General features: G+C 40.1%; 1 protein-coding gene and 1 long non-coding RNA gene across 3 annotated transcripts in view; both read left to right on the top strand.

Annotated features, from left to right (window-relative positions):
• The first annotated feature begins 6 nt into the window (after window positions 1-6).
• Window positions 7-11,379, top strand: part of LOC102255279 (enhancer of polycomb homolog 1) — a 93,839-nt gene continuing 82,466 nt past the window's right edge. For both annotated transcript variants that reach the window (XM_005885882.2, XM_005885881.2), the window contains exon 1: window positions 7-434. In XM_005885882.2, coding sequence (XP_005885944.1) covers window positions 282-434 — 153 coding nt within the window. In that variant the 5' untranslated portion in view covers window positions 7-281. The remainder of the gene's footprint in view (window positions 435-11,379) is intronic.
• LOC106724702 overlaps window positions 7,837-11,379 on the top strand; it is a 38,019-nt gene continuing 34,476 nt past the window's right edge. Inside the window, exon 1 of the long non-coding RNA XR_001360544.1 lies at window positions 7,837-7,850. This is a non-coding gene — a long non-coding RNA (uncharacterized LOC106724702). The remainder of the gene's footprint in view (window positions 7,851-11,379) is intronic.

Raw genomic sequence — 11,379 nt, 5'->3', positions numbered from 1 at the left:
TGCAGTGTGGGGAATGGCTGGGGTTGGCTGAAGAGCGCACAGTGGAGTTTTAATGTCCGCCATGTTGGCCATGGCGTATTGAAGAGAGCGAGCGAGAGAGGCGCGGAGCGGCACAGCCTCCCACCCTCCCGGCTGCTGTTAAGGCCCGGACGGCGAGCTCTGCGCTCCGCCCCTCAAGTCCCCGGCAGCGGCAGACGAGTGGGGACCGATCCCCCGGTTCTCCATGATCCCGCTGGCCGGGGCCGTTTCCCCAGAGCAGAGAGGTATCTGCTGCGCCTGAGATGAGTAAACTGTCGTTTCGGGCGCGGGCGCTAGACGCCTCGAAGCCGCTGCCGGTTTTCCGCTGTGAGGATCTGCCCGACCTGCACGAATACGCCTCGATAAACCGAGCCGTGCCGCAGATGCCCACCGGAATGGAGAAGGAAGAGGAGTCGGTACGTGTTAACTCCCCTGTCCGACCCACCGCCAGGCCCCGCTCCCTCCGCTGCCGGCGGCGGCGGCGGAGCACCAAACCCACACAAAATGGCCGCCATCTTCTCTCCGCCGCCGACTCTCAGTCGTTGCCGGCCCTTTACCCCGCTTCCCCTGGCCTCGAATCCCGGCCGCCGCGGCTAGGCGGGACCTCCTCTGAGGCCGCCCGCCGACCCTGGCTACTTGTACCCGGGTCCTACGGAGTTCGGGAGCCCGAAAGGCACAAAGGGGTCACGTGACGAAGCTGCCGGCAGCCATTTTGTGGTCTCAGTGGTCGGGTTGGGCCTTGTGCTTCTGGAGACGGGAACGGGCTTGGTCGCGGTGGGGGTGCGGCGCGCCGGGTGTGAGGAGGACCCGCCTGCAGGCCGCTTCGCGGGCCACTGGGTGGCGCTCTAGGGCCGCCTCGGCTTTCGCGCGCCTCTGGCTCCTGTGAGCTCAGGTTCTGTGCACCGAGGGGGCGTTTCACTTCCTGGTGGCCTGGAAATGTGGGGCCCCTTGTGGAGCCTTCGGAGGCTTCAATGTTGCTTGCAGGTCTTTGAGACTTTATCGCCCCTGCAACCAAGTGTTGAAGGGACTGCATGTTTGCCCCGACGACTCTTTCAAAGCAGATTTTCTGTATACTTGGCACTTCTGCATCCATTCCCCCCCCAGTTCTAGGTAGTGGGAGGATGATAAACTACTGTCTCTGAGTTTTTCTCTGATCCTTGAGAATATGTTGCAGATGATTGCAGGTATTTTTATTAGTACGTGGCTCGTCTAAAACCTGTAATTTTATTATCAGGTTTCGTTTTGTGTGTTTTTTAAGTAAAGTTTTAAGTTCGCGTGCTAATTTCTCATCACGGGGGAGAAAACACCCACTTTCAAGTAGATAGTACAGATCTAAATTTCAAAACGGACCCTTTCTTATCCGTAACCTTGCTAAAGCAACCTTAATGTTAAGATGTCTAATTAGGATGGGTTTCAGTATTTAAATATTTACAGCTAATAGACATTGCGTCATAGCTGTGGCTTTACCTTGTCGTGGAAGTTGGGTTCACACACAAGGATAATAGAATCTTCCTCTCATTTCCCCCAGATCCTTGACAGTATAACTTGATGACTTCTAATCCTAAGGAATTGCATACCTTGGTTTTCAGGTACAGCCGTTTAAACAGGGTGCAGTGTATTGACAGTTCAAGGAAGTCGAGGAATCGCTGGATTTGTGCCCTACAATTTTGTTGTGGAAAATTGTACTGTAATACCTCTATTTGGTACTGTAAGAATTTTAAATGTAGAAATTATACTCTGTAATGTTGATTTTGAAAATAAAGCTGTTTAAACTGTTTGGGTTGTTTAACCTTTTAAAGTAAAACAGTATGACAGTCGAATGTTACTTTTCAGAGTAGTGTCTTAAATATCACTTTACAGGTAAGCAAAATAAGTGTATGTAGTAGTGGAGATTGTCAGTACATTATGAGATAGAACCTTTTATTTTACTTGTATCTTTAGTGTAGAATGGTGCCATTTGTTTATTTTTAAATAAGTGATTTGTTTTTAAAAATTAAAGTACTTGTGACTGCAGAATCTTGTCTTTGGGTTTTATTTTTGTTTCTGTTTATAAGTTTATTACAGATAATACTTTAAATTTGGGGTGTTGCAGTTACACTGCCCTGGAAATTAATTTGTAGTTCTTGTTTTGCAGCCAAGGAAGGGAAGAGCCTTGATAAAAGCAATATAGCACTGTAGTACACATTTAGTTAAGTCGAGCTTTAGTTAAAAGTCTTGGGCAATCCCAAGAGCAACAGTCTGAAATCAGAGTTGACTTCAGCTGAAGTATCAATATGCTTTTTAAATTTTACAGATAATTCTTGTGCACTGAAATAATTCTGAATTTTATAGTGCAATAGGTATCATTAGTTTGTAACATGTGGAGACCCTATTTTTGAGGGACATGAGGGGTGTTTTTTTTCACACAACCTTTTTCTGTCATCTGTTTAGAATTTATTTCACTTCACATCCAACTAAAACTCTGATCTGTGAAGCATAGACCTCAAGAATAGATAATGAACTTAATAGAAGAATGTGAACAGTACCAGCTAAACAGCTGCTTTCCAATCCTGTGGTTCATGCTGGTAGTTAATGGCTATATAAATCACAATAATGAAAGTAGCATGTTACACAATTATGAAAATGTATACTAAGAATAAAGGTCATTGAATTGAGTCAACCTTAGGAAAAAAAAAACTTTTTGATAATTTGCTGATACAATGATATACTTCTTACAAAGACAAAGGATTAAAACAAACTTTTGCCTTTGATTGACACATTGGTTATGGTGTCTTTTAGGTAGGAGTGACCCAGAACCTGAATCGAATGTCCCATAATCCAATGTTGATCAAAGGTGGGACAGATTTAGATGAGGAAAGTTTTGTGTACACCACCTCATTAAGAAAGCATTTCATGATCAAAATGTATCTGCAAAATTGTCAAGTGAGCTATACCTAAAATATGGTAATTGCTACCATATTTTGTTTCTATGGTAAACTTGACAGAAATTCTACATCTTAACACTGGGAAAATAACACTTATTAATGTACTCCCATTTAACCAATTTTTATAATACAAGCTTAATACACTGACATAATGAGGCATGCCTCTTAATTTTTTAAAATATATTTTATTGATTTTAGAGAGGGAGAGGGAGAGAGAGATAGAAACATCAATGATGAGAGAGAATCATTGATTGACTGCCTCCTGCACGCCCCCTACTGGGGATCAAGCCCGCAACCCAGGCATGTGCCCTTGGCTGGAATTGAACCTGAGACCCTTCAGTCCGCAGGCTGACGCTCTATCCATTGAACCAAACCAGCTAGGGCATGCTTCTTAATTTTTAAGAAACTAAGTAGAATTCTCCTCTTCCCCCCTAAATGAATTTTTCTCAACTTTGGAATTTAGTTATTAGTGTTCTGTTGTTGTTGTAGAATTGAAAAGTAATTTCAGATTATAATAGAGGGACTTGATCGAGATCATAGATGATAGGGATTAAATGTCTGAATTGATGTAATGTGTTGTAACTTGGTAAATCAAAAAGTAACAGTTGAAGGTTTTAATTTAATGAGTTAACAGGAGTAATTTTCAAATCATAGGAAGTCAGTAGACTCAGATGTCAATATGAGATAAATGAGTCCCTTTAGGGGTGAAAAGGACAGAGGTTAAAGCATTTGGGGAGGGGGCAAATGTTGCACCATTATAATATTTTTCCCCGTTATAATATTTTAACTTTTTAAAAATATTATAATCTTAACTTTAAGGTCTTAACTTTAAAATTAGAAGTGTTAAATAATGTTTAGTGCCACAGTTTTGCCTTTAATTGAAAGGAAACTTTTCTAAGATGTCAGTAGTATTAACTTTTAAAAAATTATTCTGAAAATGTTGGTTTTAAAGTGATATTTAACAAATTGAAGTTACCTGGTTCCTAGAGTGGTTGAACTTATTTCAATGGGATGAATGCAGGCTATGTGGCTGCATTTATTATAAGGGACAGAGAAGAACCGTTCTTGTCCTTGCTTAGACTGGGTTGGGTAGGCTATGTGATGTAATTAAGATGTTGATGGTATCACATTGATATTACCCTACACAGCCACCTTAGAATTGGGGTCTAGCCGTCAAAGACCAACACCTAGTTTAAATTTGGTTCTAATTAGATGGAATAGTCTCATACGCTATGCTTTCTCTCCTCTTAAAACTATATTCTTCATTACTGGCCCAGTATACAATCTTATTAAACCCAAGTTAAGGACCGTTTACAAAGCAGATAGGTGGTTTTTGTTTTAATTAGGAGGAAATTGAAAATATGTACATATCTCTGACACGAGAAAAAATGGTTAAGCACTACATTTTCAAAACAACAAAAATCTAGTTTTTTGTTTTTTATAAAAATAAGTTTAAATTACTTTAAGTTATAAGTTTAAAAGTTTGATTTCTCACTTTCGAAAGAAATTAATATATTTCCTTTAAGATTTTGTAAACCAAGGTTTTTTTTAATCCAGATAAAATCACAAGTAATTGAGAAACAATGATAAAATCTAATTTCAACTTTTACCCTGCCCAAGATATTTTTGAATAGAAGTTTCTAAGTTGGGGTTTTGAGAGTTACATGAAATGATTACCATAATATGTATATAAAATTTTTGATGGTATATTTTTCTAGGGAGAAAGTTCATATTTGTCAGCAATTTCTCAGTGTTGGAAAATTGGTGGGTGGGGCTGGAGGCATGGAGAAAGCTCAAAGATCTATGCCCTAGAAGTTTCAAATGGAGTTACTTTGGTTTTATCAGAATGGCAGTTATTACATGGACTTAATTAGGAGAAGATAATTGAAAAATTAAAGGCTCAAGAAGAGACAAAAGGAACCTCTCGAAAACTATAGTACTTGGGTGCCTAAAGTATTAATATTAGCTCTTGTTTCAGTGTTCTATTTGATATTTAAAAATTTGGATTAGTACCATTTGTACTTTCATTTTCTTATAAAATAATAATGAAAACTAATGGGCTTATATGTAGCTAATGGTGTTTGTGGGTGCTTTGTGGTAGGTAATGGAATTTGTGCTGAACTATCTTTTCTCTGTTAATCAACAGGACTTAAAAGTACCATCTAAATATAGGGTAGCTTAAATTTGTAAACAAGGAATAATAATCTGTGCTTACAAATTCATGAATTTGTGGCTAGGATTAAATATTAAACCAACCACTCCTACTATGGACTCGGTTTCAGTTTTCTTTTTCATTCTACCACATCATGGTATGTAGTAGTAGTCATTGTAAAGAAATATGTGTATGTATGTGCATATATAATGGCAGGAGTTTTTGTTTGTATATATAAATGTGTGGTTCTGATTATATGGTTCAGTTTTCCTGAAAAGTTAAGGGGACTTGTTATCAGCAATTGGTAATTGGTTAAAACAGTAATGGAAAGCAGAAGGTAGGATTTTACAAAGGGCAATAATGCCATTAAATAATGGTATAGTTTGTGATTTTACTTCTTAAAAGAAGTCAACTCACAGCTCCGGCTGGTGTGGCTCGATTGGTCATCGTGCTGTGCAGGCCAGGGCACATGTCCAGGTTTCAGGCTTGATCCCTGGTGGGCAGCCGAAGAATGTTCCCCTCTGACATCAGTGTTTCTCTCTCTCTCCCTCTTTCCCTCCCTCCTCCCCTTCCTATCTACCTCTCTAAAAATCAAATGAATATCTTTTAAATTTTGAGAAAAAAAGATTTGGGAATCAAACGAACTATGAGTCTCTTAAGTGCATAAGTGGTATAAAACACAGAAACAAAACTAGACAGAATATGTCTTATTTCTAAAGTAAACTCCTGAACTCTTAAAGTGTGACTTAACAATATAGTAACTTTTCTGTAAGGATAAATTTATGGGGAAATCAATGAGTAAAGTGATTCAAATGTTTTAAGCAACTTGCTAGAACTACTTTTTGAAACTATGTTATCTTCAGTACATTTATAAATTGTGGCAGATCTAAGAAGTGAATTTCATCCACCAGCCCCACTGTAGTAGGTAGATGAAAAACAAAAGTTGTGTAGTTAATAAATCTAATATGACCCATTATCTGGAATTGTAGCTTTGATGAATGGGGATACAATCACTTCTTTAAAAGATAAAGTCCTTCCTTAGTTATTTGTTATGAAGGTTATCTTTAATAAGTTTGGTTCAATTTTGAATATGCATGTGACATAGTTTGCTGAATCTTGCAACAGATTATTAAAGCAAATCAGTTTGGTTTAATTTCCTTCAGTAGAGCAAGTTCTGGCTGAAGAAATAGGATGTGGCCTTGCAGTGAATCCAAGGCAAAGATTACCTGAAGTTTAAATATCCTATGAGTGATTTAATATAGGTTCAAGTGTTTTCATATATTGGGATGAATTATTTTGGAGTTCATCTTTTAATTTTGAAATCATAATCAGCTCGGCCAGTATGGCTCAGTGGTTGCACCAAGGGGTCACCAGTTCGATTCCTGGTCAGGACACATGCCCGGGTTGTGGGCTCAATTCCCAGTAGGGGCTGTGCAGGAGGCAGCCAATCAGTGATTATGCTTCCCTCTCATTGATGTTTCTATCTCTCACTACCTCTCCCTTCTTCTCTCTCTAAAATCAATAAAAACATTTTATATATACATATCCTCTGAGAAAATGTGCTTTTACTTTTTGAGGCCTTAGACAAGTCAGTTACTCTTACTAAATGAACTTCAGTATAAGGCAGTATATGTAAATATGCAGTACTGATGAATTTCATTATCAAATACTAGTAGAATGTTTAGAATGGCCTTTTTTGTTGTTGATTCTCAAAAACTACTTGATTTTATTCAGTCCCTTGTATTTGGGATCATCAGATATAAACATGTTAGATGTGTTCTCTGTCCCTAAAGAGTTGCATTGATATAGTCATAAAAAATTGTCTTTAAGTTTAGATAACTTTTAATTGGGAAAAGAATCAAACTGGGAGTTATTAGACTTAACCTCATCCTGCTTCCAAAACTTTGTGCATACATGCTCCCACTCATCCAGGTTTTGTTAACTGCAAAATGAAGTAGAACTATGATCGTTTCCTGTTTTGGGTATATTGTGTTACCAGTATATTTGTTTCCAAATGTGTATTATGTGTTTATAATTAATCATTAAATCTTGAATTGGTTAATGACTTCTGCATATTATATGAACATAATTTACAAAGAAGTAGTCTGGGTGCATGGATAGCTGGTTTCCGTTTTATAAATTGTGGCAGATATAAAAAGTGAATTTCATCCACCAGTCCCACTGTAGTAGGTAGATCAAAAATAAAGTTGTGTAGTTAATAAATCTAATATGACCCATTGTGACTAAATCCTCTTCTAGAGGATTTAATGAATATAAATGGGTGCAGTAGTCACAGAATGCTTTTAGTGTTATGAGAATTTTAAATGAGAGCCAGAATTTTGTAGTGATGGTTGCAAATTTCTGCTTTACCCATAAGGTAATAGAATCTGAAGGGGAAACAAAATATAAATATGACTATTTTGAGATCTAAAGGAATAATTTGATCATTATTCTAAAAGTTCAGTGGGGATGTTTGAGGTAAGGTATGTTGTACAAAGGCTGAGAAAATACAGACAAATCATTTTCATTCACTTTTGTAGCAAATAGTTGTTGTGTATTTGCTATGAGCCAAAGACTGTTAAATAAAGGCCTTATGGATACAGTAGTGAATAAACAAGGTTCCTTTTTTCATAGGTCTTACATTCTAGAACATAGGCTCTATGAGGGCAAGAATTTTGCCTGTTTTATTCACGATGTGTTTTCAGCACTTGAATTAGTGCCTGGCACATGGTAAGTGTTCAGTGTTTGTTTACTGAGTGACCAAATTCCAATGGGAAAATATAGACAAAAGGCAAATGAATAAAAGTAAAAATATATATATAACACAACTCATATGTGGCTTTGGAACAAGATAATACAGAATTTCAGGTGGAAGGAGGAGAATATAGTTTCCTTTGCATATGGTCAAGGAACATTTCACCTGAACTTTGAAGGGTGTGAATGAGCCAGCCTGTGAAGACCTGGATGAAGAACATTACAGGCAGAGAGACTTCCACATGCAGAGAGCCTGAGGTAGGCACAGAAAGCTGGTGTGAATAGAGCAAAGTGAAAAAAGGGTTGAATAGTATGAGGTGAGGACCCAAAGGTAGTCAGGGGGTCCATGTCTGTAGACAAATACAGGGAGTTTTGATTATTTTGAAATAAGCCATTAGAGAGTTTCAGGCAAGGGGAATGACATGATCTGAATTATGTTTTTTAAGATTATTCTCCTTATGTGGACAATGAGTCATATTGGGCAAGAGTGAAAGTTGATTGTTTTAATTTAGTGTGGAGATGAAGAGATATGGGTAAATTTGAGGTGTATTTTGAAGGTAGAGCCAAAAGAACTTGTTGAGCAATTTGAGTGTACTAGATGGGGAAAAAGAATCAAAGATTAACGATTTTTACCTTGAACAGCTGGATGGATAAGTGATTGGGCCACATACTGAGATAGGGAAAATTAGTGGAGGGAGGATATAGAAAGGATGGACTGTTAGTCATCCATATCCTATCTAATACAAGAGTAATATGCAAATTAACCGTCGCTTCACGATAAAGATGACAGCACCCACAGCCAATGAGGGAATATGCAAATTGATGTGACAAAGATGGAGGTGCCGGCCGGAGCCACGGAGCCAGCCAGAGTGGGTGGGAGGCAGGGGATTGGGTTCCTTGGTCGCCCCAGCCGGCTCTGTGGCTGCCGCCCAGACAAAGCCATAGTGGAAGGGCCGAGGCAGAGCCAGTTAGGGGTGATCAGGCCAGGAGCGGAGGGCAGTTGGGGGTGATCAGGCAGTGCAGTTGGGGGCAGTTGGGGGCGAGCAGGCCAGCAGGCAGAGTGGTTAGGGTGATCAGGCAGGCAGGCATGTGAGCGGTTAGGAGCCAGGGGTCCTGAATTTCGAGAGAGATGTCCGACTGCCAGTTTAGGCCCAATCCCTGTGTTGGCAGTCGGACATCCCCCGAGGGGTTCCAGATTGGAGAGGGTGCAGGCCCGGCTGAGGGACATGCCCCCCCGCCCCCATGAATTTCATGCACCGGGCCACTAGTGATTAAATAATGAGATATATTCAAATGAGGCCAGGAATGCCTGGGGTTGGGTGTGATCAGGTTGGTGGGGGGGCAGTTGAGGGCAATCAGGCCAGCAAAGGGGGGCAGTTGGGAGTGAGAAGGCTGGTGGGGGGGCAGTTGCGGGCAAGCAGGCTGGCAGGCAGAGTGGTTAGGGGCGATCAGGCAGGCAGGCAGGTGAGCGGTTAGGAGTCAGCGGTTTGGGATTGCAAGAGGGATGTCCAAGGGGTCCCAGATTGGAGAGGGTGCAGGCCAGGCTGAGGGACCTCCCCCCCCGCATGAATTTCATGCACCGGGCCACTAGTTTAATTAGAATATGCAAGAATGTAATGCATTAAAGCAGTTTGCACAAGAGGTGTATAATCTGAAAGTCTTTAGTGTATAAATGACTTTTAAAGCTGTGCCCTGGAGTTCAGGTAGAAGAGGAGCTATTAGTGAAGTAGGAAGAAAATGAGGATAAATGTTTCAAGGAGGGGAAGAATATTGACTGTGTTCCCTGGAAAGATGAGTAAGGGAAAGTGACTGTTTAATTTGTTTAAGTGGTGGGAAGAAAAGTCCAATTTGAATAATAGAAAAGAATGAATGGTGCAAAAGGGGTCACAGCAAATAGAGATGACTCTCTGGAATAGTTCTGCTATGAAAAGGAGTAGAAAGAAAATAAGGTGGGAGCTGGAGCATCAACAAATGGTTTCTTTTAAAAATTACAAAGTTCTAAAATGGGGTGGGAAGCAAAGCTGAGCCTTCGAATTTTCTCGTTACTATCTAGAAAATTTCCAGGCTGCAAGTATAAGTAAGGGAGGTTAAAGTGGCTTCAGAGTACGGCACAAGAGATGCACAGAGAGATCCCCTTAAAGTCTCAGCTGAAAGTTGATCTATGAGGAAACTCCTGAGGCTGGGGGGAAAGCAACTGGAAGGAAGGAGGAGGAACAGTCCCCAGAGCTCACAAAAGACTGGAAATACTGTATGTTGTATACTCACAGCTGGAATGGAAAGCCCTCCTAACATAATGAGCATCAGATAAGAGTTCTCAGAAGGATTATTTCCTTAGTAGTAGAGTCAAATTAGCTTTAGACTAAAGACTGTTCTGTACTCCCCTAACAAAGATTAAACTCTAGTCTCAGAAGGATCACATTAATTTCAAGTAATTTAACTGTGTCCCAGAATAAAGCCCAACAATGTTTAAAGGAGTACTAAAAGTTTTTACAACAAAGTTTAATGTTTGGGACCCAATTAAAAAATTAGCAGGCATGCAAAGAAACTGGAGAATATAATGGGTAATTAAGGGGAAATTAATAAAAAGACATAGATAGAACTCAGGTGATAGAATTAGTAGATAAAAATGTTAAAATAGCTATTATAAATAAAAATGTTATTAAAACTATATAATAGAATGAAATCATTAAAAAGGATAAAATTGTCCTATCCCTTCTCCTCCTACTCCAGGACTTTGCTCCTAAAAACTGTTTTCTGTTTCTCTCCTGGATCAGCTAATTAGAGCAATTAGTTGATAAAGTTGGCAGTGGAAGGATGAGGTAGTTTTTCCTATGATTCTATTTTCTCTATGAAGTATGAGATTGGGTCATCACCTCAGAGTGAGGGGACCTTAAGAGAGACAAAGGTAAGTGTGGGAAAGCTAACCTACTGGAGAAATGTGGTAGTATTGGTGAATTAGCTGAGGGGTATTTGTGGTCATTTAAAGTGAGACCAGTTAGCCCTGGTCAGTGTGGCTCAGTTGGTTGGAGCTTCGTTGCATGCGTCAAAAAGTCGCTGATTAGATTCTTGGTTCAGGGCACATGACCAGGTTGCAGTCCTGGACCATAGAGGAGGCAACCAATCTCTCCCTCCCTCCCTCCCTCCCTCTCCTTACCCTTTAACCTCTACCCTTTACCCTCCTCTCTCTTTAAAATCAATGAAAACATTAAAAAAAAATAAAGTGAGACCAGTTAGCTCATTTGGGCAATTGAATGTAAGTATTGAACTTGATTGAGTTCAAACACATAATAGGTATCCTATCTAATAATAGACAAACATGATAATTGATTGAACCTTCGCTACGCCTCCCATTGGCTAATCAGCGAGATATGCAAATTAACCCAACCAAGATGGCGGCTGGCAGCCATGCAGCTGAAGCGAGCAGGAGGCTTGCTTGCTCCAGTGATGGAGGAAGCCAAGGTTCCCCGCCTGCCGCGGCCCGGCTCTGAGCTCCGAAAGCAACAAAGTTTCAATTATAGAAGCTAAACAAAC

This window comes from Myotis brandtii, unplaced genomic scaffold (genome assembly GCF_000412655.1).
Source record: "Myotis brandtii unplaced genomic scaffold, ASM41265v1 scaffold933, whole genome shotgun sequence".
Lineage (NCBI taxonomy): Eukaryota > Metazoa > Chordata > Mammalia > Chiroptera > Vespertilionidae > Myotis > Myotis brandtii.
Note: the sequence above shows the minus strand (reverse complement) of the source record. Positions and strands in the feature narration are given on the sequence as shown.